Source organism: Pseudorca crassidens, chromosome 17 (genome assembly GCF_039906515.1).
Source record: "Pseudorca crassidens isolate mPseCra1 chromosome 17, mPseCra1.hap1, whole genome shotgun sequence".
Lineage (NCBI taxonomy): Eukaryota > Metazoa > Chordata > Mammalia > Artiodactyla > Delphinidae > Pseudorca > Pseudorca crassidens.
In genome coordinates this window covers 55966108-55983446 of record NC_090312.1, presented here as the reverse complement: position 1 = coordinate 55983446, position 17339 = coordinate 55966108, and the positions used below count along the sequence as shown (strand labels likewise).

General features: G+C 35.6%; 1 protein-coding gene across 1 annotated transcript in view; it reads left to right on the top strand.

The window, feature by feature from the left end:
• CNBD1 (cyclic nucleotide binding domain containing 1) overlaps nucleotides 1–17339 on the top strand; it is a 397351-nt gene that overhangs the window by 16564 nt on the left and 363448 nt on the right. The window contains 2 exon segments of the mRNA XM_067711697.1: nucleotides 3641–3713; nucleotides 17232–17241. Of these exon segments, the coding sequence (XP_067567798.1) occupies nucleotides 3641–3713; nucleotides 17232–17241 (83 nt within the window).

Below are 17339 nucleotides of genomic sequence, written 5' to 3'. Positions count from 1 at the left end.
TTACCTTGCCCTATAAACCACTCAGATGAATTTAGTCTCATAGCAAATAGGGGTTATTCATTTACAATATTGTTAAGTCTTCACTTAGTCTACTGCTTCCTCTTAGATTTTGCAAGGGATATTTATCTACTCTTAAGAGGGAAAGCTTGTTGGAGAAAAATAGTTTAGTTTTATTTTAACACTCACAAAATATATCTTTATATGTTTTAACATATCTTTATAACTCCTATCACAAACATACTTAATTCACCATACTGCATAAATATGAAAATATATATCTACCCCTGAGAAAACATTAACACATGTAAACAAAAGATCATCGTGTCACTCACATATAACATTGGATTTTAGTTTCTCTATTTCAATAATATATAGTAGGCCTTATATCAATAAAGATAATTGTTTTTTTAATTTCACCATGAATTTCAAGTTTAAAATTCTTTATAACCACCCATTTATATCAGCTGCTAATCCCCTTTCAAACTTACTCTGGTTAAAATCCTTGATTTTTATCCCCATTATAGGGTTAAGCCTCTTCTACTCTGCCAAAAGCCCAAGTAAGACATATTCATGAGCAGAGAAAAAGACTGGAAAACAAATGTAAGCTTAGTATTCTTTAAACTCTTTAAGCTTTATCCCTGTATTAAATTTGATCACCAGAGAAGCTCAACTTTACAATTTCATGGTGAAATCTTTTGGTTTTTTTCTTTTTAATGAAACTCTTCAAAGACAATATCCAGTAAATTGCTCAAGGGCCTTTATGTGAAGATCCTTGTGACAAATACCTCTTGCAGATGAGGATCGGTGAAGAAATTATTTTGTGAATTGTATAGTGTCCTTCTAGGCTGTGAGTACTACCTAGACTATTTTTTTTTAACATCTTTATTGGAGGATAATTATTTTATAATGGTTTGTTAGTTTCTGCTTTATAACAAAGTGAATCAGTTATACATATACATATGTTCCCATATCTCTTCCCCCTTGTGTCTCCCTCCCTCCCACCCTACCTATCTCACCCCTCTAGGTGGTCACAAACCACCGAGCTGATCTCCCTGTGCTATGCGGCTGCTTCCCACTAGCTATCTATTTTACATTTGGTAGTTTATATATGTCCATGCCACTCTCACTTTGTCCCAGCTTACCCTTCCCCCTCCCCATATCCTCAAATCCATTCTCTAGTAGGTCTGCGTCTTTATTCCTGTCTTGTCCCTAGGTTCTTCGTGACCATTTTTTTTTTTTAGATTCCATATACATGTGTTCACATATGGTATTTGTTTTTCTCTTTCTGACTTACTTCACTCTGTATGACAGACTCTAAGTCCATCCACCTCATTACAAATAACTCAATTTCATTTCTTTTTATGGCTGAGTAATATTCCATTGTATATATGTGCCACATCTTCTTTATCCATTCATCTGATTCTGGTTTTGAGTTTACTTGGCTGTGCCAAGCCCAGTGCAAAGTTGCACCCTCAGGTGCCACAGCTTTCCTCAGGCAAGGTGAGTTTTCAATTTTTCTATTCTTTGCTGGCAATTCTTAGTCTTATAATATCTGTTCTGTGATTTTTATATTTTTGCTTTAACTGAAAGTTGAAGATATTTACTTTTTCAAAGTCCTTTTTAAAGTCAGAATTTCTCAAACCTTGTCCTTTTCCCAAATCTCTATGCCACCATCCCCCTTTTATGTCCACACCAGTCCCCAGGGCTATTTCTGACCCTCTTCTTAAACTGGGTTAGGAAAATGGACTAAACCAATACTTAGTAGAAGTCTTTTCTTAACCTGTGTATATAAAAACTACTGTATGACAGATGAATGGGTAAAGAAGACGTGGTATATATATACACAATGAAATATTACTCAGTTATAAAAGAAAGAAATAATGTCATTTGCAGCAACATGGATGGACCCAGAGATTACCATACTAAGTGAAGTAAGCCAGAAAGAGAAAGACAAATACCATATGATATCACTTATATGTGGAATATAAAATATAACAGTAATGAACTTATCTATGAAATAGAAACAGACTCACAGATATAGAGAACAGACCTGTGGTTGCCAAGGGGGAGAAGGGATTGGAGGACAGATGGATTGTGAGTTTGGGATTAGCAGATGAAAACTGTGATATATAGGATGGATAAACAACAATGTCCTACTGTATAGCACAGCAAACTATATTCAGTATCCTGTGATAAACCATAATGGAAAAGAATATGTATATATATATGTGTATAACAATCACTTTGCTGTACAGCAGAAATTAATACAACATTGTAAATCAACTATACTTCAATAAAATTTTTAAAAATGAAAAAATACTACTATAATTAAGATTTTTTATAATATCCCATATAAGAAATATTACTATACTAGAAGTATTTTTTATATAATCTAGCTGTAACTTGGATCATCTAAAATAATGATTCCATATAATGCTAAAGTGCAATGAGGTAATTTTTTTCTTTCTGAAGGCTTAACTGAGTAAGGTAGGTAAGAAAATACCTAAAGCATGTAATTAGTATTTTCAGGTTTATTAAATGGTAATGATTCATGTGGTAACAACCAGTTTTCTGTTTATATTTTACTATTTTCAGTTTTGTATTTAGAAAGTGGTTATTTGTTATTGATGATTCAGTTTTAGAGCACAAAAAGCTTAAACAAAAAGTGTTTGAAATTTTATGATTCAGTTACCTGGAATTAAAATGGATAAGTTTGGACATGTCAAATTCTAATTCTTCCTTATTGGGATGTGGTCAATGAATATGTCTTAAAAAGGTTAGAAATGCATTAGGCCGGTGATTCTCTCAGTACCTGTTCACTAAGGGAAGGAATAATGTGCATCTTCGTATTTATTACTGCTTTCCATTTTAAATTTCCAACAGCATGCATTCTCCTGGGGTATGGAGAGTACCTGTGATGTGAAGCCCCATCTTTGTAATTATGCTTGTTGTCAATATTCTATTTTCCTTTTCATCTCCTTTGAAGGATGTCAGTTCTTTCTGGTACTGAAGGGGAATCACAGTTAGTTGCTTTTAGCTATGACTACTATCTTTCTGCTTGTAAGGGAACATATGTGATTTGCTTACACTTGAACTTCAGAAGGAATTGCAAACTGAATCCAGACACTAGAAGGTGCTCTGTAGATTTCTGAAGAGGAGCTAGCCAAAGATGGGGACCTGCATAGGAATGAACAAAAATTACTAGTATTACAGAGAAGGAGAAGGAGATGAAGAGGGAGAGGGAGACCTCAAGAAAACTCTTCTTTGAATTGTCATGTCTGGAGTTCTGGAACCAGTTCACATTCTAAAGGTATAGGATAAGGATTCTGAAAGGCTTACTTCCAGAGGAGTGACATTATATGACACATGTTAGCACCAGAATTTACTGGAATTAAACAAATAAACAAACATAATATTCCAGACTAGATTTGACATCAATGAAAAACATTAAATTCTTTCCTCATTTTAATCACCCTATTCAATTCTGCTTGTGTAAAAAAGACTGTTAATACATCACTTCCATAGTCACTGAGTTCTTTTACTATGATGAATGTTTGCAATTAAATTGTATTTACAAACTTGGTTAATAAGATTGCCGAAAATTGCTTACATTTTTAATTGATTTTTTTTAATTTTGCAGGCTTGCAAATGCCTAAGAACATTGATTATCCTCAGCTGAATACATTATGCCACATGAGAGGAATACAATACAGGTAAGTTATCACACCTTTCTTTTCCTGTCATTCAAATGAATATGAATAGGTTTGTTTCATGGATAAAGTATAGTAATAAACCATTGTTGACTCTCAGAGGTACCTGATTTACCACACAGATAAAAACATTTGAAAACCTGGAGGTTATTTCTCCAGGTTGAAGGGGCAGAATATATATGTCATATTTTTAGGAAACAGTTTAGTGTGAAACAAACATAACTCATCCTTAGCTGGGCTCTTTGTAGTACTCAAAAACAGTCATAAGGGAAAAAAGCTTTAAATGGTTGAAAACACAAATCCTGAGTGAAACAAGTACTTTAGCAGTGCCTAGGAGATGCCTAGTTGAAATATAATGGAGCCAAAGAACTAAGAAATATCACGGTTCATAGCTCAGGGTTCCTAAGATGTGTGACACTTGAAAATATAATTTTTTAAAATCTATTTTCTTGCCAACTCCTTTTCCCAAATTGAATTTTTTGAAATTATAAAACTAGTTAGTTTCTTTCCCATCCATCAGTGTCCATCTACCCTCCCACTTTTCTTCACTAGGAGAGGAACTTGCCTCATCTTAAGTCACATCCTCTTAACCACTTCAAATTATTTCTACATCTTCATTGACTTTTCCACTCCTTTTTCAGAGAAAAAGAGAGGGTATGCTTTTTTTTTATTTATCTAAATAATACTTTTTTATTATGTGCTTCTGCCCCTTCCTCACTCTTGACATCTTTCAGCGTAGGGTAAAGAATTAAATACATGCCCTCTGGAGTCAGGTTGCCTGGTTTGAATCCTGGATCAGCCACTTCCCAACTGTGTGGTCTTGGACTGGTTACTTAATTTTTCTTTACCTCAGTTTTCTCATTAGTAAAATGGAGATAATAGTCATATCCATTTCAAAGTGTTATTAGGATGATTAAATGAGCTAATATATGTAAAATAAACAGTGTCTGACACATGGTTAAGAGCTACATAACTATTTTTATTATTGTTATTCAAAAAAGCTCACCCAAGTTTTTAACTGTTGAACTTATATGCTGGTCCCTTTTTTCACACGTAACAAGCTAGTTAAGGCTTTTGGAGTAGAATACCTTTTTTCCTCTTATTTTCCTTTTGCTTTCTAGCCCAGGCATTTAAAAAATATATTGTATTTCTAGATTCCCACCTCCCTACCACCTTTGGGGAATCATAATAAGAGAGATTAAATCATCTAGATCTGGGTCTGCCAAAGAATCCATTCTACATAAATTTTATCAGCCTTCATCTTCCTGGTTTGAGAATCCCCCCCAGGCAGTGTTTTCTCATCAGACCATCATCTGGTCCAGGCAGTCTGGTTGTCCTGCCTGACTTCCCTCTATTAAGTCTCACATTTACTGTACCTTTTCTCAGACAGTCCCCTGAATTTCTTGGATGTTTTCTTTTGAGGCAGTGGCACACACCAGGGGCCTGGAAGGGGACACATTTTACGGGAACTGTGCATAGGTTTTGGGTCATTCTTTTAGAAAAAGAATATAAGATTACAAATACAAAATTGGATGTGAAAATGAGTATTTACTTAGAATGAGAAAATAAACTACAACAAATTAATGAAGGCTTAGCAGTTCAGGTCCTTCTTCCTCCCTGAAATTTCTTTAGGCAATTTATCAGAAATGTGTACATAGAAATTGTCTTTCAGATTACAAAGCTTTCAATTGATTTCAACAAATTGAGAAGGGATTTAAGAAAAATATGTTCCTCCATATTTATTCTATATGTATTATATGTTTAAACTGACCAATGAAATATACTTTCCCCCATAATAAAAACAGAAAGGCTGAGAATTAAATGACTCAAGGATTGAAATTTTTTATACATTAAACATATGAAGAGTCTTAGTTTTGATACTATACCACACACACACACACACACACACACACACACACACACACGTACATATGTATATTCATCTTCTTTGGATAACTGTCCTTCCTCCCAGGTCCTTCCTTTGGCCCAGGGTGGGAAGATGGAGGGGAGGCTGCTACTCTCTACCACTTCCCATGTACCTCTACCATGGGCTCCACTCTATTGTTACAACTGCTTCTGTCCCCTATCTGGGTGCATGTGAGCACTTCTCACTGGATTACATATATATATATTTACATGTATATATGTATACACTTTGTACAAAAGGCAAGACCCAATGTTGTCGTGGCTGCTGCCCATATATGTGTGGTCTCAGTCAATTGGTGTCTATCTGATATTTCTTCTCCTCAGAATAAAGGCAGTAGATTGGCATATTCTGGGTTTTCTTTTTAAACCACATAAAAGAAAAACTGAATAACAAAGGGAAAATGATGTCACTTTGGATTCCTAAATTCTTGGATATAGGACTTTTTATCTCTAGTAGACTATGTTTCATGAGAGCAGATTTGTTTTATTTTTTAATTTTATCTACTTATTTATTTTTAAAAATGATTTCCTAATGTATTCTTTTTTTAAAATTTTATTTTCTTTTTTCTTTTTGGCTGCGTCGGGTCTTAGTTGTGGCATGCAGGCCCTTCGTTGTGGCGTGTGGGCTTCTCTCTAGTTGTGGAGTGCGGATTTTCTCTCTCTAGTTGTGGTGCGGGCTCCAGTGTGCATTGGCTCTGTAGTTTGCGGCACGTGGGCTCTCTCATTGAGGTTCACAGCTCAGTAGTTGTGGTGTGTGGGCTTAGTTGCCCAGCAGCATGTGGGATCTTAGTTCCCCCACCAGGGGCCAAACCATTGTCCTCTGCATTGGAAGGTGGATTCTTTACCACTGGACCACCAGGGAAGTCCCAGGAGATTTGTTTTATCTTATTGCTTTCTACTCTTAGACTTTAGGCATAGAGTTCAATGTTTTGCATTGAATTATGTTCTGATGTTCAGTAGAAATAAATATTTTCTTAATGCTTTAAAAAACATTACGAATTTTCTACTTGTGTTGATTATGAGGAAAAATACACATTAATAGTTTTTTTTTAGTATTGTCTAGATAGCTAATCTTTTTAAAACATATATTTTAAAACAACACAGTAGCTTCTGTTGGTCTGACATTCCAAATTTCTTCCTGGACTATATGCTTTGGAAATAAACTTAAATATTCTTTGAAGATTTCTTTGGTTTGTCAAAGTACTCTATGACTTAATCAGTCAGCTCTTATGTTCTAAAGTTCAATTTACTTAGTAAAAAATAGAGCAATATGGTTTAAAAGGAATTTTATGTTCTCCTAAGTTTCAAATAGAAAAAAAATGAGGCTACAGCTTTATAACTGCTTTTTCCTTTGTGGTCAGTACTTTTGTAACTTCATACAGAAATCTTTAAACATTTATAAACTTGGAAGTATAAAAGACAAACACAGTTATGATGCATTTGCATTTGTACATTTGTATAAAAATGGTCCTTGTCAAACAATTTGGTTTTTGACTAGGATATAGCAAAAGTTCTATCTTTATTAGTGATTAATATTACCAATATGTAGCCATTTATACTCAAATACAGATGTAGTTATGTTGATTGTATATTTTTATACTTACAGAGTCTATAACTCATAAATAGGTTTTAGCCCAAAGTTCACTAATAAGTTGATTATGTAGCATTCAGCATTTTCCCATAGACACAATATTGTAGAGTTAGAGGATTGTACAAGAAGAAATCAACTTAGAAATCATCTGATGGAAACTCCTTAATTTATAGATGATTAAATGTGCCCATTTTCCCCAAAATGTATCTTTAAATTATATACTTTTATGACAGAAAGAGAAAAATGATATTGCTTAAATTATAGTAATTAATTAAAACATGAAAACATTGAGTAATTATTTTTCTCTCATTGCTTCCAATTAAGGTAAAGTACATCAAATTAGTAGAGCAGTTATGATGATTTTAAGGAGGCTCCTGGACTTGGCTTGTCAGACATGGACATTGTTTGACATAAACATGAATATATGAAGAAAAAGGTGATTTTTATTTTTAAGGAAAATAAGGTTTGGAAGAGAAAGGGGAGATAAGAAGAGCTTTAAAAAGATGTTTTATGTACACATAAAAAAAAATTAACTGAGCTGTCCCACAAACATTGCTCTGTCTGGAATGAAGTCAATTTTTATTTTGAATAGTTTTCATTGGTAGCTACCAGTTGGCACTGTCAATCAGAACAGACTTGTTATCTTTTGTGGTGGCAGAAAATGTGGGCAGACACTGATGGAATCTTACTTTTATTTAATAGATTGTGAACAAGTTGGAGGCTTGTGATTCAAGGTGTGCCTGTTAATGTTATTTTGCCTAAAGTTCATAGTCTTGTATTCAGTTGTCTAGAGCAAGATCCTCTAAGTGAGGCAGTACTGCCCCTAGAGGACATTTGGAAATGTGTACCCACTTATAGATTCCACAATGACTAGGAGGTAGCACTGACATTAAGTGGGTAGGGGTTGGGCATTGTAAACAGCAATGTGCAGTAAAATCCTGCATATTGCTCCATCCAAAATGCAAATAGCCCTCTGTGGCATTGTGATTTACAATAAGAAGTATATGTTTGGTCTTTGTCCCCATTCCTGGCATAGTGCTCCTAAAACTTTTGGAATTTCCTAACTGATGAGAGTGATAAAGATATCTTTTGTTACGTTAATGAGGTGAATTTTGGACCCCATCTAAGGATCCAAATTGCCAGGAAAACCAACAATGTGATTAGAGGGTTGGAACTTTCAGTCCCACCTCCTGACCTCTGGGTGAATAATTTAATCAATCATGTTTATGTAATGAAGCCTCTATCAAAACCCAGAAGGACTGGGTTCAAGGAACTTCTGAGTTGGTGAACACATGGAGGTGCTGGGATAGTGATGCCTGGAAAAGGTATGGAAGCTCTGCACCCATTCCCACATAAGTTACCCTGTGAATCTCTTTTTTCAGGATGTCCATCTGTATCCTTTATCATATCCTTTTGTAATAAACTGGTAAACATAACTAAATAAACAGTTTTCCTGAATTCCCTAAGCCACTGTAACAAATTAATCAAACCTGAGTAGAGGATTGTGGGAACCTACATTTGCTTTGATAGTTTTCTAATGGTATTTCTTTGATACATTTAGGTTAATATATTTTACTATCATTTCATTGCTCAAGACTATCCAATGACTATTCACCACATAAAAGATAAAGTCAAATCCACTTAGATAGCAAACAGACACCTCAAACTTTACAAATCTACAACATAAATTTTGATTTTTTTCTTTTCACCTATTAACCTTCTGTATCCACATTTTAATAAATGGTAACTGTGCAAATTCAAGGTCAAGCCCCAAATCTTGGAGTCATCAGAGCCTGCTATCTTTCTCTTTTATACCTCGTATCTAACCTGAAAGATATCCTGATAGCTCTACCTTCAAAATATATCCAGAATCTAACCATTTCTTACCACCTCCGCTAATACCATCCTGATCCAGAGCACCAGTGCTCTTGCCTGGATTACTGCAGTAGCCTATTGATTGGTTTTCTTGCTCCATCCCTTGTCCTTTTACAGTCTGTAGTTGGCACAGTAGCCAGATGAATCTTGTTAAAATATACACCAGAATATTATTTGCTCATAATATTCTAATGGTTTCCCTATCACTCAAGGTAAGAGTTAAAAACTTCACTGTGGCCTGTAAGGTCATACATGATCACATCCTACTGCATCTCTGACCACTTCTTCTAGACAAGACTGTCTTGCTTATTTTGCTCTAGCCATAGTTGTCTCCATGCTCTGCTCCTATCACACCAAGTGTGGTCCAGCCTCAAGGCCTTCACACTTGTAGTTTCTATCTGGAATGCTCTTTCTTCAGATGTCTACTCTCCTTTATCCCTTACATCCGTCAGGTCTCTGCATTCTGTGACCAGCCTATATGAAACAGATACTCTTAGTACTTATTATCCCCTGATTTTTGCTTTCATTTCTTAATAGTATGTCTGACATATAGCTACAAATTTATTTTTATTGTTCCTCTCTCTACATTGAAAACTTCATGAGGACAAAACATTTTTTATTTGCTGATGTATTCCCAGTGATTATAATGGTATCTGACACATTATTGGTGCATATTAAATATTTTTTGAATAAATCTCCTTTATCTGTCATTTGAAGTCCTCTAGAATCTGAGACAATCAATATATTCTTATTACTATTTGCTGACGTGAATTTTACTCCTGAGTAAATATCCCCTAAACCCCCACCCTTCTTTACCAATTCCTTTATTCTTATAAACTTATTAATCTCCCCTATACCAAGTTTAATTTTATTTATTTTTCAAGGTTCAGATTGTCTCACAGCAAACTTCATAGCTTTTTATTCCCTATACATCTGTTCCAAAAGACTTTAAGCTGAGAGTCTGAAAGAATTCACCTTCTAGCTCTTGCTCTGCCACTAAATGTGATTGAGGTTATTGGAATATCAGTTAAACTCTCAGGGCTCAGTTTTCTCATTTGCAAAAGGAAAGATATAAATTTGATTTGACATAAAAAACTTTTAGGCTTATTACTGTATAAAGCTGAAGCTATATTTTCATCCACACTTTTATCTTATTGGATGGCAAAATTATCTACCCAGCTGTGCAAGCCAGAAACTGTTAAATTGTAGAATCTTCCCTCCATATTAGACACACATTGGATAAGTCAGTTATAATCACATTACTTACAAGAACTTTTATAATGGGATAATTTTTACATCTCCAGCCTTGTCTCCCAGTGACTCTTCCTTTCCTCCCAGCCATGACATGACTGGTGGTTTCTTGACTATACCTGCACCATGTTATTGAGGGCTTTGTACTTTGGCTCATACTGATTTTTCTGTCTGAAATACCATCCTCCTATTCATCCCCACCTACCAATAAATAGGTAAACTAATCTTCATGTTCAACCTGAAATCTCCTTCTCCAAGAAGAGTTGTCTTCTCCATTTCCACTTGACTCTGTATTGTTTTCTATCAGAGCACTCCTGATAATTTCTTATGCATTTGTTTAAAGACTCTTCCCCTCTATTTTAACATAGGCAGCTCCTTGAAGGCTGTTTTCATTAGATTAGGGTAACTGCCAGTATGATGTAACAATAAAACTAAAAAATGCTGTGGTTTAAGTAAAAAGATTTTCATCCTTAGTTTGAAAGTGGCGCTCTGGTTGTATGTAGAAGTTCTACTGCATGAAATCATTCAGGGACGTGTGTTGGCCTCATCTTGGTGTTTTGATATCAGCTTGTCATTTTCTTTTCAATACAGGTGAAGAGGCCACTGCCACATCTAGTTTCCACTTCATGGAAAGGAAAAATATGAAGTCAAGGAAAGCAATTTCCTATTTGACAAAGGAGGCAGAATTTCTAGAATTACTTCTTACATTCTACTGGCAAGAACTTTCTCTTAGGCTAATTTCAGTTTAAAGGAGGCTGGGAAATGCAGTCTTTAGTTGGGCAACCATGTGTTTGGGAAGAAGTGGAGAGTGAATTTGTGTGGGGTCAACTAGTAGTCTGTAAACCCAAACAGAAATCCCATCTTATTAGTCTTTCTATTACTAGAGACTAGAATACCCTAGGGGCTCCATAAATGTTTTTAATTAATAAAATAATAAATATTTTATAATTCTTTTTTCTGTTTTGCACCTTCTTATTTCTCTATGAAGCATTTGGGAATATCTAAAGACATATTTTCAAGTTTATTATTTTTTTATACACCTGTCTCTAATCTCTCATTCACTGAGTTTTTTTATTATTAATTTTTATGGAAGTATAGTTGCTTTAAAATATGTTAGTTTCTGCTGTACAGCAAGTGAATCAGCTATATGTATACATATATCCCCTCTTTTTTTGATTTTCCTTCCCATTTAGATCACCACAGAACATTGAGTAGAGTTTCCTGTGCTATGCAGTAGGTTCTTGTTAGTTATCTATTTTATACGTAATAGTGATTATATATCAAGCCCAATCTCCCAGTTCATTTCACCCCCTTCCCCGCCTTGGTATCCATACATTTGTTCTCTAGGTCTGTGTCTCTATTTCTGCTTTGCAAATAGGTTCATCTGTACCATTTTTCTAGATTCCACATAAGAGCGATATACAATATTTGTTTTTCTCTTTCTGACTTACTTCACTCTGTGTGACAGTCTCCAGCTCCATTCATATCTCTGCAAATGACACAGTTTTGTTCCTTCTTATGGCTAAGTAATATTCCATTGTACATATATACCACATCTTCTTTATCCATTCCTCTGTTGATGGTCATTTAGGTTGCCTCCATGTCCTGGCTATTGTAAGTAGTGCTGCAATGAACTCTGGGATGCATGTATCTTTTTGAATGATGGTTTTCTCAGGGTATATGCCCAGTAGTGGCATTGCTGGGTCATATGGTAGTTCTATTTTTAGTTTTTTAAGGAACCTCCGTACTGTTCTCCATAATGGCTGTATTAATTTACATTCCCACCAACAGTGTAGGAGGGTTCCTTTTTCTCCACACCCTCTCCAGCATTTACTGTTTGTAGATTTTTTGATGATGGTCATTCTGACCGGTGTGTGGTGATACCTCATTGTAGTTTTGATTTGCATTTCTCTAATAATTAGTTATGTTGAGCATCTTTTCATGTGTTTGTTTGGCCATCTGGATGTCTTTTTGGAGAAATGTCTATTTAGGTCTTCCACCCATTTTTTGATTGGGTTGTTTGGTTTTTGATATTGAGCTGCATGAGCTGTTTGCATATTTTGGAGATTAATCCTTTGTCAGTTGCTTCATTTGCAAATATTTTCTGCCATTCTGATGGTGGTATTTTCATCTTGTTTATGTTTTCCTTTGCTGTGCAAAAGGTTTTAAGTTTCATTAGGTCCCATTTGTTTATTTTTGTTTTTATTTTCATTACTCTAGGAAATGGGTCAAAAAAGATCTTGCTGTGATTTATGTCAAAGAGTGTTCTTCCTAAGTTTTCCTCAAAGAGTTTTATAGTGTTTGGCCTTACATTTAGGTTTTTAAGGCATTTTGAGTTTATTTTTGTGTATGGTGTTAGGTTTATTCCTAAGTATTTTATTCTTTTGTTGCAATGGTAAATGGGACTGTTTCCTTAATTTCTCTTTCAGATTTTTCATCATTAGGGTAGAGGAATGCAAGAGATTTCTGTGTGTTAATTTTGTATCCTGCTACTTTACTAAATTCATTGATTAGCTCTAGTAGTTTTCTGGTAGCATTTTTAGGATTCTCTATGTATAGTATCATGTCATCTGCAAACAGTGACAGTTTTACTTCTTCTTTTCAAATTTGGATTCCTTTTATTACTTTTTCTTCTCTGATTGCCATGGTAGCACTTCCAAAATGATGTTGAATAATAGTGATGAGAGTTGACATCCTTGTCTTTTTCCTGATCTTAGAGGAAATGGTTTCACTTTTCACCACGGAGAACAATGTTGGCTGTGGGTTTGTCATATATGGCATCTATTATGTTGCAGTAGTTTCCCTCTATGCTCATTTTCTGGAGAGTTTTTATCATAAATCGGTGTTGAAATTTGTCAAAAGCTTTTTCTGCTTCTATTGAGATGATTATATGTTTTTATTCTTCAATTTGTTAATATGGTATATCACATTGATTTGCATATATTGAAGAATCCTTGCATCCCTGGGCTCAATTCCACTTGATCATGGTGTATGACCCTTTTAATGTGTTGTTGGATTCTGTTTGCTTGTATTTTGTTGAGGATTTTTGCACCTATGTTCATCAGTGATATTGGACTGTAATTTTCTTTTTTTGTGATATGTTTGTCTGGTTTTGATATCAGAGTGATGGTGGCCTCGTAGAATGAGTTTGGGAGTGTTTCTCCCTCTGCTATATTTTGGAAGAGTTTGAGAAAGATAGGTGTTAGCACTTCTCTAAATGTTTGATAGAATTTGCCTGTGAAGCCATCTGGTCCTGGGCTTTTGTTTGTTGGAAGATTTTTAATCACAGTTTCAATTTCATTACTTGTGATTGGTCTATTCATATTTTTTATTTCTTCCTGATTCCTTCTTGGAAGCTTATACCTTTCTAAGAATTTGTCCATTTCTTCCAGGTTGTCCATTTTATTGGCATAGAGTTGCTTGTAGTAGTCTCTTAAGATCCTTTGTCTTTCTGTGCTGTCAGTTGTAACTTCTTTTTCTTTTCTAATTTCATTGCTGTGAGTCCTCTCCCTTTTTGTTCTTGAGTCTGGCTAAAGCTTTATCAATTTTGTTTATCTTCTCAAAGAACCAGCTTTTAGTTTCATTGATCTTTGGTATTGTTTTCTTAGTTTCTATTTCATTTATTTCTGATCTGATCTTTATGATTTCTTTCCTTCTGCTAACTTTGGGTTTTGTTTGTTCTTCTTTCTCTAGTTGTTTTTGGTGTAAGTTTAGTTTGTTTATTTGAGATTTTTCTTGTTTCTTGAGGTAAGATAACTTTGCTATAAACTTCCCTCTTAGAAGTGCTTTTGCCATTTCCCATACGTTTTGGGTCATTGTGTTTTCATTGTCATTTTTTTCTAAGTATTTTTAAATTTTTGATCTCCATCTCGCTTTCTCATCTTCTGGGACCCCTAGAAAGCAAATATTGATATGCTTAATGTTATCACAGAGATCTCTTAAATTGTTTTCATTAAAAAATTCTTTTTGCTTTTCTTATTGTGTGATTTCCATTATTCTATCTCCAGATCATTTATGTGTTCTTCTGTATAACTTGGTCTGCTATTCAGCCCTTCCAGTGTATTTTTAAATTTCAGCTATTGAATTCTTTATTTCAGATTGGGTCTTTCTTATATTTTCTAGTTTCTTGTTAACATTTTCACTGGGTACATGTATTTTTTTCCCCCTAATTCAGCCACCATTTTTATTACCAATGCTTTGGATTCTTTGCTGGTGAATTGTTTACTTCTTTTTCATTATTTATTTTTTCAAGAGTTTTCTCTTGCTCTTTCAGTTGAGACCAGTTCCTCTGCCTTTTCATTTTGCTTAACTTTCTCTGTCTCTATATATTTAGGTGAAATGGTTACCTATTGTTGTCTTGAAGGTTTGTTGTTATGTGGAAGCACCCCTATACAGACTGCATGTACCCAGTGCCTTTGGTAGGCGAGCTGTATTTACATGGATGATAGTCACAGTTTTCCTTAGCGTGTGCTAGCAGTTATCACTTTGGTAGGGGGTGGGGCTGGAGATGGAGGCACTAGAGCTGCAGTGGGTTGTGAGGTGGGACATCCTGTCTGCTCAATTGCCATCATCACCCAGTTGGGGTGGCATCTGATCCCAAGTTGCTGGAGCAGAAGCCTTGGGGGTCACGCTCCAGCTGTCTCTGTTCCATTTAAGTGTGTGTTTTCTCCTCTCTCAGCATTGGGCCCCTTGCCCCAGAGGAGGTAGTGTTGAAGCAGGAGATGCTTGTGTTGGCCTCAGACAGAAGTTCGAGCTGTCTCTGATGTGCTGCCTGTGCAGGCACCCGCAATTGTTTCCCTTGTTACACTTAGATGCAGCCTCGGGTGCAAGTCCCCTTTGTCCCTCACAGCCAATCACTTCCCCCAGCCTCCACCCCCATCCTGTTGTGGACCCATACCACAGGCCAAGCAGGGCCCATGTAGGCTCTTAGTATATACTGGGAGGTGAGCTGTGAGCCACTGTCAGAGATCTGGGCTGCATCTAATGCACTGCTTTAGTAAGCACCAACAATGGTCACTGCCACCCCACCTAGGCTCTTCTCCAGTAGCAGGTTACCTCTGTCTCCTATGGTCAGATCTTTCCCTACTTGTGCCCTCTCCAGATCCAGTGCCACACTGTGACATGGAGTGAGCAGGGCCGAGTGTTTGCTCGACTAGGGCTGGTGTGCATGCCAACGTGCTCTTCCTCATGAGTGGAGTCCAGGCTTCCCACAGCCCTCCCTTTAGTCCCAGCAGTCCTCCAACCAGCAAGAGGGCTCATATCTCCCATGTAGGACCTCTGGACTGAGGTGCCCAGTCTGTGACTCTCACTCCCCAGGGTGGTGTCTCCCGTGTTATCTCCCTTTTTCTCTGAGTCCTCTCCCAGGGGCACAGTCCTGACCTGATCACTTTTTTTCCCTTCCTACCTGATTATGTGTGTATCTTATAGCCTTGGTTGTACAGGATTCCTTCTGCCAGTTTCTAGTTTTCAGTGAGGATTGTTCTTCATATAGTTGTATTTTTGATGTGTTTGAATGGGGAGGTAAGCTCCACATCTTCTTACTCCACAATCTTGATTGATTTCCTCAAGCTATAGGTTTTGCATGCACTTCTTCATCTGCTTGAAGAAGTTGGAGATTTTTCCTTGTAGGTAAATTTCCTTGCATATATACTTCAGTGAAGTGGCAAATTTTTTTCATAGACAGTGTTTACTCATAGCATGGGAAACTATGAAAGTATTTTCTGGACCATATTCAAATTGTCAAATAGTTATTTGGATCCATGGTCTACTCTCCAACCCTCCTATAATTCTGAATCTTTCTTTGTCCTTAGCTTTCTTATTACATTTATTTCATGTTTCTTTGAATCTACTTCTCTTATCCACATTTAGGGGCATTCATTTACAAATTTCACATGGTTTTAAACCAAATGTATTCCTACTAAACACATAGGATTATATGTTTCTGTTTTGACAAGAGACTCAGAAATAGGAGTAGACTGCCAAATTACATTTTGTGATATAGAACATCCATCAGAGCATTATAGGGCAGTTAGGGCCTCATTCTGAAAATTAGCTCTAGCATTTGACTTTTCTATTTCAACCTTCCACCTCTTTCACTTCTTGGGCACATTAATTTGGAGACATAAATTATAAACACCAGGTACATGTATACTAGCCACCACATCTTGAAAATTCTCAAGGGTTAGATAAAGCAGACATCTCAGTCATACACATAGAAAAGGACAAGAGTGAAGGTTTTAGCATTTTGGTGTAGGCTTCTTAGCCACTCTAAAGATGATTTATCTAGATTACAGATTGGATTAAGGTTCCAAGTCTTGTAGAATGGGCTCCATGTAGAAAATTTTTTTAAATCACACTTTTGTACTTCTTTAAGCCTCAGTTTTGTTACCTACAAAATGGAGAGAATAGTAGTATCAGCTAATATAGTTGTGTAAGGATTAAATGATCTGATACATGTAAACTGCCTAGAATAATGCCTGGCACATAGTAAGAACTAACATGTTTTATTATTTACAGGGGTGGTATATCCAAAAAGTTAAGAGGATGGGTTTAGAAGTCAATTCAGTTTTCATATGTACTCTTTGTTCTCCATTTCCTAGTAACATGAATTAAGCAAATTATTGTTTGTAGTTTATTTATGTGTAAAATGGGAATTAAAGAATATCAGCCTCTTCAGGTTATATAACTATACAATGAGACAAAAATAATGTAAAGACCTTAGCACAACGTTTGTCATATAAGAAGTACTAGATTTATAACAGGTAGACCTGTAAAACAGATGATTGTAAAATCTGAGTTCCAAATAGAAAAAAATGAAAGAAGAAAGATCTTGAGAAATCTTCCACTTATTTCAGTGGTTGGAATTTAAAAAAAAATAGTAGATCCTTGGTCTACTTTATAGTGTGAGATAGTAGGAATGAACATTTCTAATGTCATATTAAATCACATTTCACATTGCATTATTTGAATCAATTAAGTTAAATTAA